This window comes from Myotis yumanensis, unplaced genomic scaffold, assembly GCF_028538775.1.
Source record: "Myotis yumanensis isolate MYYU_CA2020_CCGP unplaced genomic scaffold, mMyoYum1.0.hap1 SCAF_12, whole genome shotgun sequence".
Classification (NCBI taxonomy): domain Eukaryota; kingdom Metazoa; phylum Chordata; class Mammalia; order Chiroptera; family Vespertilionidae; genus Myotis; species Myotis yumanensis.
In genome coordinates, this window is record NW_027223763.1 from 57,668,115 (window position 1) to 57,688,652 (window position 20,538).

At 39.8% G+C, this 20,538-nt stretch overlaps 1 protein-coding gene across 7 annotated transcripts in view; it reads right to left on the bottom strand.

Annotated features, from left to right (window-relative positions):
• BNC2 (basonuclin zinc finger protein 2) overlaps positions 1-20,538 on the bottom strand; it is a 430,106-nt gene that overhangs the window by 243,095 nt on the left and 166,473 nt on the right. For 5 of the 7 annotated variants that reach the window (XM_070431715.1, XM_070431712.1, XM_070431711.1 and 2 more), the window contains one exon: positions 16,240-16,323. The exons of the other annotated variants lie outside the window; for them this stretch is intronic. In XM_070431715.1, coding sequence (XP_070287816.1) covers positions 16,240-16,323 — 84 coding nt within the window. The remainder of the gene's footprint in view (positions 1-16,239; positions 16,324-20,538) is intronic. 7 annotated transcript variants of the gene reach the window in all.

Consider the following 20,538-nt stretch of genomic DNA (forward strand, 5'->3'; position numbering starts at 1 on the left):
ATGGAAAGTAATTGCCATACATTGAAAGTGACCACACAATAGAAAATAGTTTCTGAAGAGCCCACAAAGGGAATCATTTTCCTTATAATCTAAAACTTTTATCCTCTAGATGGTATATTCTATCACACCCTTAAGGCTATATTTTGTTTTAAAGGTGCTAAGGTATCTTAACCTCAAATCACCCAATTATTCAACTATCTCTCACCTAGAAAAGTCCTAGCAAAGTAAATTGAATTCTTTCTTTATTCAAACAGTACTGTCTATTCCAAAGTGAAGCAAAAGAGCATATCAGAGGAACATCCTCCTGGATGACAACTCCCAAATGATCTGAGAACATTATACCAGCTATCCTGTCTAAAAATAGACAAACATGGTAATTGACCATACCTTCGCTATGCCTCCCATTGGCTAATCAGCACGATATGCAAATTAACCGCCAACAAAGATGGCGGCTCATTTGCATACTGCAGGCAGGGCAGGACAGCGCCATCCCGCCTGCCCCGCTGCCATCTGGGCCTGCTATTTGTGACCCAGGGCAGTGGGGCGGGATGGCGCCATCCCGCCTGCCCTGCCGCCATCCGGGCCTGCTATCTGCAACCCAGGGTGGCGGGTGTCCGTGTGCGACCCGACCCAGGGCGGCCAGGCGGGGCAGCAGCGATCGGCCGGCCCACCTGGGCGTCCTGTGTGCAACCCACCTGGGGCGTCCTGTGTGTGACCCGACCCCGGGGCGGCGCCCCAACCCCCAGATTGGCCCTGCCGTGTGCTCGACCCGGGGACGTGGGGAAGGCACTGAGGGATCGGGCCTGCCATCTGCCACCCGGGGAGCAGGCCTAAGCCAGAAGGTGGTTATCTCCCTCCCCCAGCAGTGCACAAATTTTAAAAGTGTAATATGCTAATCGACCGAACAGTGGGACAACCGGTCGCTATAATGCGCACTGACCACCAGGGGGCAGACACTCAACGCAGGAGCTGCCCCCTGATGGTCAGTGCGCTCCCACAGGGGGAGCACCGCTCAGCCAAAAGCCTGGCTTACAGCTGGCAAGCCCAGCAACAGTGGCGGGAGCCTCTCCCACCTCCGCTGCAGGCAGTCAGTAAGGAGCGAGGGGTCCCAGACTGCGAGAGCCCCGGACTGCAAGAGGGATGTCTGACTGCCGGCTTAGGCTGGATCCCCGATCGGGCCTAAGCCAGCAGGTGGACATCCCCTGAGGGGTCCCAGACTGTGAGAGGGCGCAGGCCGAGCCAAAGAACACCCCCACCCCACCCAGTGCATGAATCTCATGCACTGGGCCTCTAGTAAATTCATATTAGAATCTGCCTCTCTATTGCTTTTCTGCCTCCCTTTTACCTTTAAAAAATATAATAACTCATTGAGGTAATTACTGTTTGTCAGATACTGTGCAATGCATTTCATTTGCAAGGCGTATCTTCCATCTACCTAAACAAATAGAGATCTTGTTCTTTTCTACCATCCTATAAGCGGAATATCTCTATCTAAAAACATGAAAATCTAAGAAGGAAAGAAATCAGATACCAAAATAAGAGCAGTTTTCCACTTCTCAGAAGCAAAAGGCGTTTGAGACTTGAACTACAGCTTAGACTAGATGGTTGGGCACTTTGGTATTTCATCCCCACTGCATGATCCATGCTAGTAGTTAAATCTGATAATTTTTGGACCATGATACCAATAAAAATACATATCCACAATAAAAATAACGCATATAATAATTGTGTCACTCAACTGCTTTTGTTAAAAACTGGCTTCTGAAACAGATTCTTCTGTCATATAAATGCTGAAGATATGCATGATGTTTAGATCCCACTGGGGACTACTTTTTCGTTTTCCTTACACTCTTCTCTAAGTCTTCACTAATCTATCAGATGTCACAATTTAATAAAAGCATTAACTATACCAAATTGGGGCTCCTGGGTCCACTTAGAAAAATGCAATGAAGATTTGGATCTACCTTTCAAGATCTGAAAGTGCTGATCACACTGTGGCAGAAGTCTGCAAAATCACTGTTTTTTGGAAGAATATTAAGAGTAGTTGAACAGTTAAGTTTTCCCCATTCCAAAATTAAGGACAGGGGGTATAACTGAGATAATGCCTAAACTGCTGTGTGCTTCAATGTGGATAAAGCAAGGGACCTGTGCCCATGAAAGGGAAATGCATTACCTGTTCCAGATCACTCTACTCGAGTGGTGAACGACTAGTTTTATAAGGGGATATGCTAAACTTCCAAATATAAAAAGTGGTTGTAAAGACACATCTAAACTTACCTGACAAGCACATGGTAGCATAGGGGGGATTCAGAACAGCAAATACTTCAAAGCATTCTGGGCTTTTAGACCCATACTGAAAACAATGTATCAATTCTTATAACGGGCTTCTCCTCTGTGCCACAAACATCCTTCCTGTCTCACCTCTTATTCTAAGGACATCAGCCAACTTCCCCCTCTGTAGTTAATTACCATCTGACCCTGAGTTCCCCCTGTGTGTCTCACACACATCAGGAGAGTGGGAGGTTAATGTTCAGAGGACCAAACAAGAATGAGAATCAATGGTTAAATATCTCCCCCTTTTATTTCATGGGAGACATATTCATGAGGTGTCCTAGACGGCCCCAGTAAGAATGAGCACTCATTAGCAATAGTACTGGTCGCCTCCATAATTCACCTTTGTGATGGTTTCCCCAATCCGTCACTCCTACTCTGGGAACTACCCAAACAAAGTACCTTCATGCAAGTCACTGTCTCAGGATCTGTTTTCAGGGGGACCTAAGTTAAGTCAGCTCCCCCAAAGATCCTAAAATGTTAAGTAAAATTACAAAATATCTGATTCTATCAAAATGAAGAGATTAGCCACTGACATAATTCACAACAAAAAGGAAAAGATCCTATCTAATAAAGATAGGAATATGCAAATTGACCATCACACCATCACAATGATGGTGGCGCCCAGTCCCCGCAGCCTCGCCAGAGTCCCTCAGTTCTTTTAGCCCTGCCAGTGGTGGCAGGCCCGCGGTGCGCCCGGGCCAAACCTTCCCTCAGCCTCCCAGCCACCCAGGGCCACCTGAGGCTCAGGTGACCAGGGCCGGCCGAGGCTTGCGCTGCCAGCAGTGGCAGCAGCAGAGGTGTGATGGGAGCGTCACCTTCCCCTGATGGCCGGGTCGCCTCCTGCCCCTGAGGGCTCCTAGACTGTGAGCAGGCCAGGCTGAGGGACCCCCCCGCTCCACTGCATGAATTTTCATGCACCGGACCTCTAGTAAATAATAAAAGGAAAGTAGGAAAGAGCAAGAAGGCTAGATCTTTCCATCCAAAAGAACAGGAAGTTCACAGAGAAGCCATACTCAGAAAAATCCTGAAGGGTAGGTACAATGTGTAGCCCTTTACTTTTAAATCTAGGACTTCTATTTGACAGAGAGTCAAACCATACTCCAGAGCTTCTCCTGTGCTTTGGTCCCATGCATCACTCCCAGCTAGAAACAGGACATGGAGCCTCATACTGTCCTCTCAGCTCTTTGAAACATGCTTCCTATCATACCTTAGAAATGGGCTCTCGTAAGCAAATAGAGCAGTCAGCCCACTGCTAGTCACCTCTTTAACCAAAGGAGTCCTGTCCCTCCGTATGCCTGGTTCCAGTCAACAGGTCCTCTGTTTTCAATACTGGTTATACAGCACTGTCCTGCAAGGCTTCCAGGAAACAGACCCAAACTCCATCAGATCTCTCTGCATAGTTCAACAACTGAAAATCAGAAGAAAGTCAAGTGTAATAGTAAAAAATGTATCCTTATATATACTGTGAGGTTGTTAAGGAAACTCTGAACAAATCATTCATAGGTGATTGGTCTGACTTCTTTTACTGGTTCCTGATTTACAAAATCACAGAAATAATACATATTCTGCTAACAGCCAGGGATGCTGCTATGGCATCATAGGTCATCACAGTTGAAACTGAGACCTGAGGCACTCCTATGACTACGAGACAAAAATCTTTAAAATAGTACATCCAAATGTCTGCGTTTTCTTTTGGAAATGTTTACCATCAGTGTAAACCAGTAATGAAAACAATATCTAATTGTTGAGGGCAAAATGAAATCACAATTAAAATTTTACTATACACATTCATAACTTCTCTGTGTATAATCCTAAAAGGGCACTCACTGTTCTAAGTCCATTCTCTAGGTGAAATGAAGTAGGAGCAAGAAATACCAGTCATCATGCACCATTCATAAATGTACATCAGGAGAGAATTACCTGTGACATTTTTCTGCAATTTCTTAAATTATTGGACACCACTGCCAAATTCTGTTATAGAATAAATGAATGTTATGACATACTTAAGCAACCTAAGACCTAGATCAATATATTGCGTACCTTTAATTTATTTTCCCCAAAACAAAATGTTCGTTTTTAGATATAAAGGAACCAACTTCATGGAGTCAGGGGAATGGGAATGAGGAGTTAGGCAAGAGTACATAAGAGCAAAAAACACCAAGCAAGAGTTCTGAATCAAATATTAAATAATGACCCTGACAAATTTCTTTTGCACTAGGATTGTTTCTCTTTTTTAAGTGTCTCTTCCTTCTACACTCTGACAAAAGATAACGAATGTTCCTTGCATGTGTTAGATATGAACTTATATGACTAACAGTTATAAACAAAATTCCTTTGCACATCAATGGAAAAAAAAACCCATTTATTCAAGAAATTCCTGATGGCTTCATTTATAAGTAAATTTTTTCTCTTTATTTGAGACCCACTAGCACAACAGAGGAGAGCTAGAAGACAGCGGTACCTCTCATAATGAACTATGCAGTTTTGAGAAAATGGTATCTGAAGGCAATTCTTTCTTCTGGGGTCAGCAAATGAGTGGTTCAAAAAGAATAAACTATCCCGAGATTACAAAAAACAAACAGACAAACAAAAAAACTACCACACAACTGGAGGGGATGAAGAGGACCATTCTTACATTCTTGCTAATTAAAATTTCCAGTTCTTATGGTCCTCTATATACACAAATCCCAGTCAAGAAAGGGCTGCAGGATCAGGCCTGTACCAAGAAAAAGTATCCCATCATCACATTAATGGTATTATTACTTCATAATGCTAACCAGCCAGGTTTACACAGAAGAGATTAAATAACAAGATAATTTTATAAACAATGCTCATTTCATCAGTGTACCAAATAAGTCTGATTTATATCAGTGACTGCTCTTCTAATTAATTTATGCATCCACTTGCATTAATTTACACAGACAGACACCTACACTGGGATAGGGATAGCTATTTTTTTTTATAAAGTCGTGAACTTTGAGACGGGTTCATGTTTAGACTTCCCAATGCTGCTGTTTTAGTTCCCCTACACTTCAAAAATAAAGTGACTGTTAAAATACCTTACATTAAAGTTGAAGCATGCAGAAAGAAAATATTTTATCAAACTCAATACCTATCTCCCCCTGCCAACATTTATATGTTTAATTTTAGTTGGTACAGCTGTACTCAAGCTCACAACCAGATCTGTCCATTCCAAGGTTATGAACTTACTCTTCTTACCAATATTCCCCCCTCAAAGCCTTTTGGATACGTTAAGTTCATCTCATTACAGCACAATTCTCAAATGCCTATATTTGTTTTCATGCAATTTCTAATGACTTAGGGCCAGGGGTGGGGGAGAGACTCCAAATTTTTTTAAAAAATCATTTCTACTAACATCTGGGAGTTTTTAAAAGTACACTTCACTATGTTGGTTTACAATAGCAAGTACTACCCGTCAACAGTTTTAAATGGAAAAACTCCATAGAGGGAGGAAAATTCAGCTCTTCCCAATTCCTTAACCAGAAAGATAAAAACTAAATACAGACCCACTCACAATAAGCTATTAGTGACATCACCATAATGCCAGCACTCTCTGAAAACCGGTAAAGAATAACAACACAAAGGAATTTCCTGGTGTCGGAATTATTCCAGTTTAGTCATTTTACAACTTCCACGGATAGCTTCAGTGTGGGGTGAGGATGTCTGTTTACTTATTTAATCAGGCAAACAAAAACGTTTTTACTTGCATTTGATAGAAAACTTTTATGTATTATTTGATCAATGTTTACTCGTAGGGCCTTAATACAATAACAGATGTCAGCCACAATATCTGTTTTTGATTATAAACTAGAGGGCAGAGACCCTATCTCTTCAGCTCACTTTTTATAGGATGCAAACAGAGTACCATACCCAAAAAGGCACTTAAAGATGGTTTTTATGTTAACAATGATTTCAAGGCGCTTGGTCTGCTTCTAGGCTCCATCAAACTCCACTGGCATGTACTGAACATTAAAGAGTAACACTTTTATATTCTAGGGTAATTTCATTCTTCAAATGTCAGTAATGACACTTCTCTTTTAAAACGGATTATTTAGATGGGACTGTTTGCCGTTCTTAATGTTAAACAATTAGCTTTTGTCCAACACCTAAACTCTACGCTAACTGACACTAGAAGATAAAAGAAAAAGAAAGCCAGGCCCAAACATTCCATTTCTTAGCATCAAGCTCCGACATTTCCTACATTGGGCAAGAGGATCTGCTGTTTCCATGGGGGAACCTGTTAAGACCACTACTGTGGTACCTAGAAATGTAGCCCCTTTGCATTCTTTATTTATGTCCACTACGATCATATAGAACAAAGGACTCACTGAGTTAAATAATTTTCTGTGACAAGAAGAAAATTTGAACACTGTTATATATTTATAAACTCTAAAGGAATAAAAACCAGTAAACAATATCTTAAGTGCTTTGACACCTCAGAAAAGGAGTCTTTTAAAATTTCTGGGCCTCGGTTTCCAAATCTGTACAATTCAGACATCAGATTATAAAACATCAGATAGTTTTTAGGTTTAAATTTTAAAACTATATGAGAAAAAAATACTGAGTCTAAAGAAAAGCCTAGTGAATTCTCACAAGTTGAGATTGCATTAAATGACCAAACAGAAGATTTTTTTCTTTATTTTGTGGGTGGAGATACAGGTGGACTATGTGCTCTCAATGTAAATTATTGTATTATTATGACTAATACATTAGTCATAATGTATTCATTATGACTAACTCCAACAAAATTTTCAAATAGAACATCGCTATTCTTATCAACATAAAAATGTGGATTCATTTGTAATAAGATATACACTGTATGTATATACAAAAATCCATATACATGCACACACTCCCACACAAACACATAATTCTATTCAAGCCAAGAATTAAAATTCTTGTTTTCCTCATTTCTTTCTCATTCTATAAAGCCCCTAGGACTTAGGAACTTAAAGTAAAAATAAGCACCTTATTCAATATTTCTTATGTAAATACCGACAGCTCCAAACATGAACAGCTTATGTTAAATTGGTCATCTGAAATCTAAATAACATTCTCTTATAGAAACAGTGGTACTGGGAGAGAAAGCAGGATACAGTTAAATTCTCAAGCCATTCAACCATGGTTTTCTAATCCATAAGGTGACTGAAATGTAGAACTCAAGATACAGAATCTAGTAAATTAATGCTACTTAAGCAGAGAGAGTAATGGTAGCACTAACATAAGAATACAAAAGGACCTGAAAATATGTAGGGACATCCAGTCCACAGGTCACCAAATATTTTTAATGGGGGGGGGGGGGGGGGTCTTAAGTTTATGAAATTACTTTTTATTTGTAAGCATTTGCTGAGATAACTGCAACTTCAAGCAACTATTTAGGGTATTATCATTGTCTTGTTTTGAGAAACAAATAAATGCGCTACAGAATGCAGTGATTTCTTCCAAGTAAAGGAAAAAAAAACGCCAACATAGGTATCTTGTTGAAAATTTTCTATGTTCACCTTGAATTCCTTATCCTTGGGGGATTACAAAACTATTTCAAGGTAAATAATATTTAAGTAGTCAATATTTATTAAGTTTTCAGGAAAAAATTCTTCCGAAGTTTTATCTGCTTAATCAACAAAAGCTAGTTAAATACATTTATACAATAACAGTAATGCATTCACCATCAGTTATATGCTAGGTACAGTGCCTTATACCCACACATTATAGCCTTCAATCCCTCCAATGATGCCAAGAAGAAAGACCTGAAGAATTCAAGTCTTCCTATTCCATTTCATTAATTAAAATAAAATTCAAAGATCAAAACACACAGGGAGCAATGTCCTAATTACTGGCTTACTCTATTAGATTTCAAGCAAGTTTAAAGTCAGGACACTCAAGTGCTTCCATTTGAATGGTTTCCTCCTAGATCAGGGTAAGAAGGATGCCAGTGACTTGGAGCCACAAATTTTTGGCTTTCATCAATAACAATTCCATTCAAGAGTCTAGGGATAGGATTAGTGAGCGTTCGGAATTCCTTTAAAAAAAATTAAAACAATTAAGGTTCATTCACATTCATTAGAAAAATCCACCAATGGTCACAAAAGTTTATGTAAAAATGCACTCTAAATTTTATAAGTTTATCATCTACGTAACTGCAGAAATTAATCTCTTAAATGGTAGCAGGAAAACAAAAACTATGTATGAGCCTCGCCGGTGTGGCTCGGTGGCTGAGCATCGACCTATGAACCAAGAGGTCACGGTTCAATTCCTGATCAGGGCACATGCCCAGGTTGTGGGCTCCATTCCCGGTGAGGGGCATGCAAGAGGCAGTCAATCAATCATTCTCTCTCATCATTGATGTTTCTCTCTCTCCCTCTCCCTGACTCTCTGAAATAAATAAAAATATATTTAAAACATAAAACACTATAAATGAAAACAGAATTGCAGTTCATGGCGATGGAGGATGGAAAATGAAAACAGGTTGTAAAAAAATGAATATAAAAGGATCAAAAGAATAAGGCAAAGAGAAAATAGAGAAGGTAAATGAAAAGGGGAAGAAAAAATAAAGGAGATACACAACAGGGAAAAGAGAAGGCCGTGAGGTAGACAGGGGACTGACCAAAGAGTGAGATAAGGTTGGTAGTAGAATGGCCCCTCTCCAAGGCCTGCCGAGCTCTGGACCACTGCCTCTATCTGACGGAGCAATTACCTCTCCCGTGGTTTTAAAAAATGCTTTCCGTAACTAAACAGTCTCATTTTATTTTTCAAATTCTCATGTTTATTTTTTAATAAAAGTTCAACTTTGAAAATGTTGCTTATGTGTAAAAGGAACGACTTATTTTAGAAATGTACTTTGGAACCTATACCCCATTGCTCAGTTTAGTGTTCAAAACCTCAGAGATGTCCCGACATTCCAAACCTGACAGTCTTTCCTTTGTAAAGAAATGAGGCCTGCCTCTTTCCACAGTGCCTGAAAATTACATTGGAAACCACTCTTCCCCAATTGTGCAGAGCCTTAAAAATATGTCCATTTGCTCGAGCAGTGATCTACCACCAAAAATAGTTGTTTTTATTCGCAAGAAAAACAACATAGATGTGTCCAAGGTGTCAGAAGCTCTCAAACAAAAGGACATCCAAAGTGGGTCATCAGAGAAGCTGACCTCCAACCTGGAGTGTGTATGCAGAGCAATGAACCAAATATTGTCCTCAAACCCAGGTTCTACCTTATGGTAAGCTGTGCACCCATTCAGCCTGGCTTCGCAGGCTAAGAACCCCACCCACCCCGCCTTCATCTGATGGCTTACTTCTTTCTACCCATCCACCTACCCATCCTCTCCATGCTCGAATAAACCACTGATTCTCGCTATATAAGCCCTCAATACCAGAAGAATGCTTTCATATAAAAATTAATTAAATAATGTACCACTTTCAATATATTGATCCTACAAACTGTAACTCTGTGAAGTGGTTCAACACGATGTCATCACTACACGGCAACTTGTTTCATTTACAGGATCTGTTTCACTTCGACTCATGAGCTAATATAATTCAATTTTTTTTTTAACTGCACACAGGCTGCTAGACACATGTGCATGGCAAATGGAATCTGAACTTAGCTTAACAGCCTCATTTATTCCTGATGGTTTAAATTATTTCATCACAATTAATGACACCCCCTCAGCTTCCTGTGCAGCACTGCCAGATGTTCAGAGACCACAAAGCCACTCTCTTCTTTGACGGCTGGTGACAAGTCGTCCTCTGAAGGACGTTCCCTAGGTGCGCGGGCCGGATGACACCTCCACTGCAGAGCACCGCTCTGCCTCCCAGAGTAACCATGCTGAGGAAAAGGCAGGAAGGCAGGAGAAACCAGCGAATGCATTAATGAGGGCAAATTATGTGAAGTGATCTAAACTCAGAGGAACTTGGCTCCCGCCACAGGAGTTCCTAACCTTGTTGTTTTATGAAAGAACTCTTCACCTCCACCTTCCCAGCCACTGGCATCCACGAAGGTGCCGGGCATGGCGTCAGTCCTCGGGGAATGCCAAAGGACGAGAAAAAAAATACAAACCTCTTTCACAGGCCTCCTTTCGGATTTCGGCGAATTTTGTTTTGGGGATGTTGTTTAAACTTACCACAATAAACTTAATCATCGTTGTGTTTTTGATAGTGAACAGTTTATCACTGTCTACGTCTTCAACTACAATTTTTCTCTAATGTTCAACAGATACTTCCAGTAGCGAACCATTTACCACACATCGCCAAAATGTTGTTTAACAGTTTTACCCCTTTTTCTTTGTTAAGCTTTCCTGAAGTAGCATATAATTGATATACAAAAAACAAACAAACAAACAAAAAAACACAATGCACACATTCATGTACACATCTTGATGAGTCTCATTTACCTCTTTTTCTTGGGCTCAGTAGGATTTATTCTTTTCAGGGGCTGTTGGCTTTTTGTTTTTGTGCCTGTTAGGTTTTGTTTGTTGCTGTTTGTCTAATTTTTTAATCACATACTGACAAACAGACTTCACACTTTTCCTTTTTTGATTCTAATATGGGTAAAGCCATTTACTTCTTTCCTCAAGAACAAAAATTTTTTTCCCTCAGTTTAGAAATTAATAAATAGTATCTTGTATTTGTCATTTGAATTTCACACACCCACACACAAAATTCCCACAATCACAAGTAGCTGAGAGGGTATCAGAAACAGTAAACACACTAGCACTTTTACAGTAAGAATCCAATACTACAGCTCTAATTTGGAAAACATTTCCATCAACTAGCGAACATGTGGCAGACATTTTATGGATTATTTTTTAAATGTTAAAAAAAAATGCTGATCTTATTCAGGGAATAAGGGGCCTTTTAGTTTGCCAAAAAGTGTAATAGGAAAACTGAAGGGCCACCTGTGTCAGCCCACCCTATAGTATGAACATAAGCTATAAGAGCATTTTGGAAAATATTTTTTAAACTGAGATGAGAAAAAAATCAATATCACTACAGATTCCAAGCAGATGCAGAAGGCTTCTGTGCATGGTAGTGATTATGTGTGTGGCCTGCACAGGCTAATTTCAGATGCCTCCAAAGCTCCGTGGACTTTCTCTCTCATAAGCTATTTGGGATTAAAACTAGGACCTCATCCATTTCAACTCTGACAATGGACACAAACACAAGGTAAGCTAATCAAGACAAACAAGTTGAATGTTCCCCCTCACAGATGGCAGTTTTAATCTTCAATGACTACTGAATTTTACCAGACATGCTACACTTAATATTTTGACAGTTGTTTATTAAAATTACTTTCCTAGGAAGCCCTATGAAACCAACAGTCTAGTTTTTATCAGAACGGAGGTATCAGAGCGAAGTGGTATTGATAGCATACTTGCAGCAAGCAGACAACAATAGGAAACTCTTAGCACTCCCAGAGTTGCATCAAATTTTCCATGGACCAAAACTAAAATGAAATACTCAATTACTGAGAGGTAGATAAGTAAAATAAACAACTAATTTCATGTAGTGAAGTTGGGAGGGAATCATATGGACCTCATTCTGTTGTCTCCAAACACTTTATCGAAGGGGGAAAAGGAGCTGAATAAACTTTAAACTCTCATGGAGGGATGTATTGCTTGTGTGTCCCTGGCAGATGTGGAAAGGAGATGAAATGGGCAAGGGAGAATCAAATATCCCATCGCTGCAGGTTTGCTGAGGGAAAGAGCACTGCAAAGATCTCACATCTGGCAATCATTTGTCAAGAGCTGGAAAGAGAACGGCAGGAAACTTTCTGGCTCTTGGAGAAGATGAAAAGACAAAAACCATGTGTCACACACACACACACACACACACACACACTCGCGCACACACACTCGGCAATGGTACAATGACTACTACACTTATTCCCCACCCCTCTCCTTACCCTCACTAAATTTAATGATCTTCAGATATACTCCACTCCATAGTCAAAAACATGCAGTCACTTGACTTGTTAAAGCTGCAGTCTATGTACATTTTTCAAATAAACCCCAGGGCTGATGTTAGAAAATCAAAATCAGTCAAGCATAGACCGCCTGGTACTTTGGGCAGGAATCCTTGTGGTTTCGTCAATAAACAGAATCTGAATGAAAGACACCACAGTAACTAGACAGTAACGTTTTGAACAGTTCTTAACCTGAAGGGGGGCAGGGAAGGCGGGGGCACTAGCGACCATGGACAGAAGTCTACCAGTCCGTTTACATCACTCACTCTACCTGTGACACAACTGTGTTTAGCACAAGCTCATCTGTTACTTCTAACACACACTCAAAAATACCAGTGAACTTATATTTGAGGGATGATGTGAATCAATTTGGAGAGGAAACTGTTTGTTGGGTTTTTTTTAAAATTAATATACCTATTTAAGAGGGTGGGAAGGGGAAATCTCAGATTCCATTTAATGCACACTAGTGATAACAATATAAAAAATTTGCTAGCTTCGTTATGAATTCATAAAAATGACCAGTTTTGTGTCAGTAGGTTTAAATAAAAAGTTCTCGGGACACCCTGTACACAATTAGTTAACTTCTCCAAAATCACAGGAATTTAAATCTGCTCATGGTGATCTATAGACTTCAATGGGCAGCTTTTGGTCCACCCTTACGCTGCGTTTAACTAGCAGCAGCCGCCTCCAAGCTCGTCCCTGTGATTCCATGAGTGAATGCTGCAGGTTGTTTAATAACCTGGCAAATTCACAGTAGCTTGTCAAATTATTACAGGAACAGTGTCATCACTAAACAAGCCTGATCACGGTTAATTACAATGCAGACTAGAGAGCAGCCACAATTGTTCATTAATTACAGGAAGCACCTCATTTAAATTTTATGGAAATTTACACTTGCACCCCGGTATGTCTGGAAAAAAAAAAGTGATCCTTCACGCATTCACAGAAGAAAGGAGTCTGTGGTTTATGAAACACCACAGTAAATTGTGTCTCATCTAGTACAGAAATATCGGTTCATTATTTACTCTAATTTTCTAAGTACTTTAGTGGTGAAAAATATCAAGTCAAACCCCACATCTTGAATTTCCCAACCAAGAAAGGAAATGTTCTGGGCCTACTGTAACAACTCAATACCTGATGAGGCACAGTTAGACTAAAAAAGTAACTTTTCTCTGATTAAAAATAAAAGTTACCAGCAATTAAGGGAGTTTAAACTAGAATAACCATGGCCTATAAAGCACTTATATAACACAATTTTTATACATCATCATCTACTAGACATCAGTTTACCTTCCCAGCTGAAGAAAGTAGTTTTATACCTACTTCAAAAGCCACTGAAGAAAATTAACAAAGTTAGATAATGAACCAGAATCTTGATTTCCAGCTACTTTTTTAAATCAAGTCTATTAACACCCGCCCCCCCCGCCCCCCAAAAAAATAACAGATGTCCTTGCAAAAGTCAAGTCAGGTTATGATCATTTCAAACCAAAGGTATATTAATGAAAGAGTGTCAGGGATCTTGGGATTATGAAACAATAACTTTGGTAAGCCATCTGACATTTTAGGGATAAAAGGGTTAAAAGGAATACCTTAATCAACAAAGAAAAAAAATAAAAGGAAGCAGGAAAGGACTCCACCAGTCATGAAAACTCATGTCAGCTAAATATAAAAGTAGACCAGATATGGGTGCTATGTGTCTAAATGAAAATCCTTTTTAGGAAAAGATATAAACACACATTGCTCCTAAATTGAGGTGCCCACAGGGCTATTCTCAGAATCGAGGTGACATCGCGAATCCTCTGGTGGTTATGGTGTCTGGCCCTGAGGGAGAGCCTGAGATCTGAGTAGGAAAATAAATGACTCTGATGACCCTGGCAAGTTCTAGAGTGAGTCCCATGGAGTATAGAGTTGGACTAAAATATAAGAAATGGCTCGTTCGGTAAGGGAAGGGGGAAACACCAAACACCAGAATACATTCCATGGCAAGAATGAAAGGACTGTAAGCTAAAAACTACTCCTGGAATTGTTAGCTGGTGAAGAAGATATTAGGGGTCGAGTTTGTTATGACTGACATAATATGGATATATACTAGATAGTATTACAATGTATGGAAGCCATATTAAAAAATGAGGAGGAAAAAAAGGGAAGGAAACAGTTCGAGTGAGTCCCAGTTAATTCACCAATTCACCGTAGCTGACTATCTTTTGACAGGTTCTACCTTTCCACCCAGTCTGCCAAAGTAGTGTTGCAAGAGGAGGAATCCAATAAACTGAGCACTTTCATTTCTTTGCCCAGGAGTTCAGTTGTCTTCGCAAGGCCCACGCTGAACTGTCAACTCCACAATTTGTTTCACTACCTACAATCAGAGTTTCACTTAAACCTATAAATACACATTTCCTCCCTTGGTGTGTCATCATAATGAGCTGCATTGGTCTCTTTCAGTTTTACTTCACACAGTCACATCTGCAAAACCCATTGCTCTTTGCACCATAACTCAAGGTTCAAAAACAAATGATCCAAAAGCCACCCATGACAGATCATTCCAGGTGATACGTTTGAGGACCATCAATTGTCCTACCCAAAGAGGTCAAGGATCAGACTATTCTCCATGAAAAGTCTTCCATCACTTTGCATTGACGTGTCACACACAAGCTGTTAACTTTCTAAAACTGGGAAATGCACGCTCATGTCTCATATGTGTCACACCTGCTTTTCTGTTGTATCATAGCCATGCACCACCCAGGCAGTACCAGCTTGTGGCACTGAAGAGCTCGGGTGGTCTTCCTAGTCCAAGAGCAGGTGTGCAAGTGATGGTGTACCCTTCAGTACCATAAAAACCAAAACCTCCTCCAACCACCCCTTCTACCTTCACTCCCACTGTGAAGAAGTAATGTTTAAAACTATTCTCTTTCCTCATGTGGGTTATCTCAATCAGTAATATGTTTTAAAACTGAACTCACGATGCTCATCCCGTTAAGTCTGAAAATTTTAGAAAATGATGCCAAATGGAGGTCCTGAAAAATACTATGAGTTGGCTTATGCTAGGGATTGGCATCCCTGTTGAAACCTCAGCCTTGCATCACTGGCACACACATTTCTTACATATTTAAAGGTACATGGAAGTGGAGACATTACTTAGGCCAAGACATCATGTTTATATTTTTAATTTGCAACATACCAGACTGCTTTGACTATCTCAAGACCAAACAAAATGAACTGAATTCCAAGTCAATACTTTCACACACAAAAATGTACTTTGCTAATAATCTTACTATTCTACTAGAGACCCTATCTCCCAATCCATGAAGAAGGAAGACAGCTATTATTGAGTCATATTTCTCTAAGACAGTGCCCAGTGGAATGGCTTCCATTCTCCTGGGCTGGGAGACCATAATGTAGGAAGCATGCCTTGCTCACCAGGTATCGCCAGTCTCTAGCGCAGTGCTTAGCACATGACTATGATGATTTAAAAAGATGGGAGCTAATATTCCCTGAGTGCCTGTTGCATGCCAGGCCCTAGGTTAACTGCTAGGTATACATTGGAACATTTAATCCTCATAATCACCTTGTGTGGTAGATCTCCATGTTACACATGAGAAAGCTAAAGCTCAGTTAAGCTGAGTGACTTGCCAAAGGTCTCACAGCAAGCAGCTTGCATCACCTGGGCAGCCAGCCTTCAGACACCACGGTCTTATCCACTGCAGTACGTACTATTTCTTGGATTAATAAATAAATGATCTCCAGTTACAGACAACTTATCCTGAAAAGGACATTTTGCTGCATATATGCTACACTGATCCCTCTTCTACACTTGGTCTCAATGGTTGTCCGTCCGTCTCCTGATGTCACAGATACATCTGTGTAGCCTTTGGGGGCCACTGTTTCTGTCACACAACCCCCAACTGATAAAACAGTAAGACTCCAACCTGGACTTCCAGCCTCTGGTCTGGCTCCTCCAGGTTTGGGCAGAAGTCTGCACCCAGCACTCTGCCAGCACATGCCACTGGAACCTGGGGGAATATGGCGGAGTTAGATAGGTGCTGGGCGTGGTGGCTGAGAACTGCACACACACACACACACACACACACACACACATACACACACACACACTCTTGACCCAGGCAGAAGCAGGGACATCCCAACTGCAGGTCTGAAACAGGCCATCATGGCTTCATAGGTTTTTGACACTTAGTAGGTCAAACATGTTGTAAATATCACACATCCTAGTTTACTAACTACCGAGAAGGTAAATTCCAAGAAAAAAAGATCCACATAAAATGTATTCCCCCTTGTATCTACAGCATGCAGCACAAGGTAGGCACTTAAATATCTGTAGATGGAAGGAGGAGAGAAGGAGAAAGGTAAAAAGGCATGGAGGAAAGAAATAAGGGAAGGGGAAAAGAAGCTTGGTAATATTTATTCCTCTTTTAATTTTCTTATGTGGGAATTAAGAAAATTGTATTCCATAATGCCTAAAGTTCCTCTGCACTCTTAAAAGATCTATCCAAATCTATTTCTTCTATTTCTGGTATAGACTAGCAAAGGCAAGTTTATTTATCAATATTTATTATTTACTTACTATCACTTATGTCTGTTCTAATAATAAAATGATAACAATAAAACAGCTATAACTTAGTTTAGTTCTTTGTTTCTAGAATTCTACATTGAAAGCCACTAAAATTCCCTTTCAAAAGTAAGTTATTCATTATAAGGAGTCATTCTCATCTTGAAATACTGCCTCCTATAACTTGCTCACTTAATTGTAGACTTTTTAAGATAAGGAAAAAAAGATATAGATTTGACTTAAACCTGTTTTTTCCTTGTAAAAATTTTATCTAATATTCAATACTTCCAAACATATACTATTTCATTAATTATACATCTATCCATATATATAGGAATCTCAATTCATCAATGAGCTTCACCCCATCTGTGTGCTTTCCCTATCAAAGTCCTCCTTTGGTGTTTTGTTTTGTTTTGTTTTAACTTCAATTAGGATCATCTGTGCCAATCAATTTTCTTTGTTTAGAGATCACTTTTCATCCAAGAGTGCTGTCTTAGAAGGCAGTTCCCTCTCTCTTTTTGACCCACAAATCAGTTCACTTCTCCAAATTTAAACAATATCAAGAAGCTTCATTTTGCAATATTACTAATTTTTACTAATGAATAGTAAATAGTGAATATTACTATTTTTTAAAAAGCATTCAGTCAACTCTTCCAACATTTCAGATTCAACTCTCCTATTCTTTTTTAAATCTCTCCTTCTTTTTTCCTGCCTATGTCCATAAGGCAAAATGGACAGAGTATCATCTAACTTTGAAATTAACCACTCTTTACCCAGGAATCTCTCCAGGGAAGCCCAAGAGGGAAAGGAAAAGGAAGTCACATTTACTGAGCACTTGCAATGAGCCAGTCACCACAGGGGCACCTTCAACCATCTTATATGGTATGAGCATCTGCATTTGACAAATGAAAAAGCGGGAGCTTAGAGTAGGTAAATAAAACGAGCTCAGAGTCACATGCTAGAGAGTTGCACTGCTCAAACTTTAAAAAATGAGGAAGAAAAACTGAGAACATATTCCAAAGTTAATGAAAAGCATGTAATAGTTGTATTTAGTGGCATTCATTCTAGGGGCATTTGTTGATGTTTCACATGAAAGAAATTACAAAGAAGACAAAGGAAATGGAGAAGGTGTTACCAGAAACCAAGGCTGACTACTTGCTCTTTGGTCTAGGACAACATAAGCAATGAAAAAGGGAACCGGTCCTTAAACTTGAGGAATGAGAAAGAAAGGGGGCATGGAGGAGAGTCGAGACACTGTGAATCTGGGTTGTGTCACACACAGAATGATGCTGATTCCACCCCTCAGATGACACACAGAGAGGCACTAATGAGTCAGGCAACAGTAATTCTCCCTAGGGTGCAACAGAAGGACTGGAAAAAACTCATCGTAGAATATCCATTTCAAAATGAAACCCCCCCAAAAGAGCTTCCCATAAAGCCTCAATAAATGTGAATACTTAACTCATTAAAGCAGAATCCGTGAGTCAGAATTAAGTGTAAACAATACTTTATTTTATATACACAGAACAAAGTCCCACTTACCTTAATATTATTTGGCCAGATCACAAATTTTCTAAGTTTCTAGTTCCTTTTCCCCCCTAACAGAATGCATTTTATAAACACTCTCAACAGGAAATGAGACAGTTAACCAAGCACAATGACACTCAATTACAACCTCAGACACTTAGAAATTCAGTTTCTGAGAGAAAACAAGAAGTTCTGTGAATAAGTTGGAAGGAAGCTGTGCCAGGCCTCTAGAATGTTTCAATAATCCAGATCACAAAAGGGATTTAGTAGGAAAGTGGGTAGCACTCTCATAGTTAGAAGTCTCGAGTTTCAGAGCAGAAAAAAAAAATCTGTTAGTGTCCATATAAATGGACTCCCATATTTTAAAGACGAGGAAATTGAGGTTCAAACTAAATTGCAGTTTCAGGGATGAGTTCACCTTCCAATAATACTCTCCCACCCCCATTGACAATTGGTGTCATTGATTATCAGAAAAAAAAAATTTTAAGGAAAAAGCAAGTGACAGTATCTGGTTCCTAATTCATCATTCTAAGGAAAATACAAAGGATATAAAAGTTGATAACCTAATTAGTTGTAATTCAGCAAACCGAGACAATTAGGCCTCCTTTGTTAACCAAATAGCTATAAAGCAGTCAAAAAATGATTGACAGAAACAGCGGAAACAAATTGTGTAAATCCTTTCTAGTACTCTATTTTAAATTAAAATATTAAAATATAGTGTATACCCAACCACTGTTTTCACTGGAATATAAAACTTAAAATTGATTTGGGGAATTCCAATGTTATCCACTTTCCTTCATGCCAGCGTTCACAGTGTCTGTTTCAATGCCATATTTTTAAAACTAAGTTCTACAATGATTTTTGCGAAATGTTCGTAGTGATTTTTATCTCTGAAAAGAAGTTAGACTGAGGGGACTTTTTAAATTCTTTGTTTTAATCATTGCATATTTTGCTTTCAAAGTAAAAAAAAAAAAAAACATTTAAGTTGAAAAGAAAGTACTAACCTGATCAGCTAAAGTGGCTAAACATTCCGCCACAGGTTTCATTATGGGATGGTAATTGTCTAATACTCATCTACATTTCATTCTGCTGGTGCTGTAACAGGAAATAAGAGGCCTTGTAAGGGACCCTCTAGGATCCCCAGGGTAGGCAGAAGCTGAGTGCATATCTATTCTCCTGTACATACCTCAAAGGAATCATGGTGTGTGAGAGAGCTATTTACAACTTACTTTGTGTATAATCAGCAGAAACAAAAGATATGACAACAAGCATAAAGGCGCCTCTCTCTCTCTCTCTCTCTCTCTCTCTCTCTCTCTCTCTCTCTCTCTCTCTCTCTCTCCTCTCAGGAGAATTCAGCAATGGAGGGCCAGTGGGTATTCACTTCAGTGTCAAAAGGGCTTCCAGAAAACACATTTTCTGTGGGGCAGGGAGGAAATATGGCAAGCTTCCTACACACACACACACACACACACACACACACACACACACACGTTCTTTGTTTACTGAGATCACACATAAAGACTGTGAGAGGCCAGATTTCTGAAAAGAAGTCAGGAAAAGCCCCACACTAAGAGGAAGCTACCGTTCACAATATCTGAAGCTGAATGGGGGTATAAGGTGGGTGTAAAGGGAGAGAGAATGAGGCACAGACATGGTTACCTGGAAAATGAAATCTGTTCCCAAGAAAAGGGCATATAGAAACTGAGATGCTTTTTGCACAGCCAGGGCCCATTTGAAATGTAATTTTATTTTTAAACATTAAGCATTCAGGTAGGCACTTGCCTGACAGGCACTATAAAAGTCACAGCCTAAATAAACAAACTGACTCCCATGTCAGCTCAAGTCTCTTCTGTTAAGCTGGCCACAAGCCCAGATCAGTTCTGAAGTGTACGTGTTTTGGTGGCTTCAGTCTAGCAGGGAAGACATGAGGGAAACTATCTGAGCCCAAGAAGAACTTGGAAAATAATGGATAAACAAAACTGATTTTCAAAAATAACGGGAGAGAGAGAACCCAAAACAAGTCCTCTCGGGGGGCTGGGGGACATGGCCAGGCACAAGCTCCGCCACGGTCCAGGCCAGAGAAAAGCACCAGAAGAACTTCAGCCTCGTTTCAGAGGTAGACAATGCCAAGCAG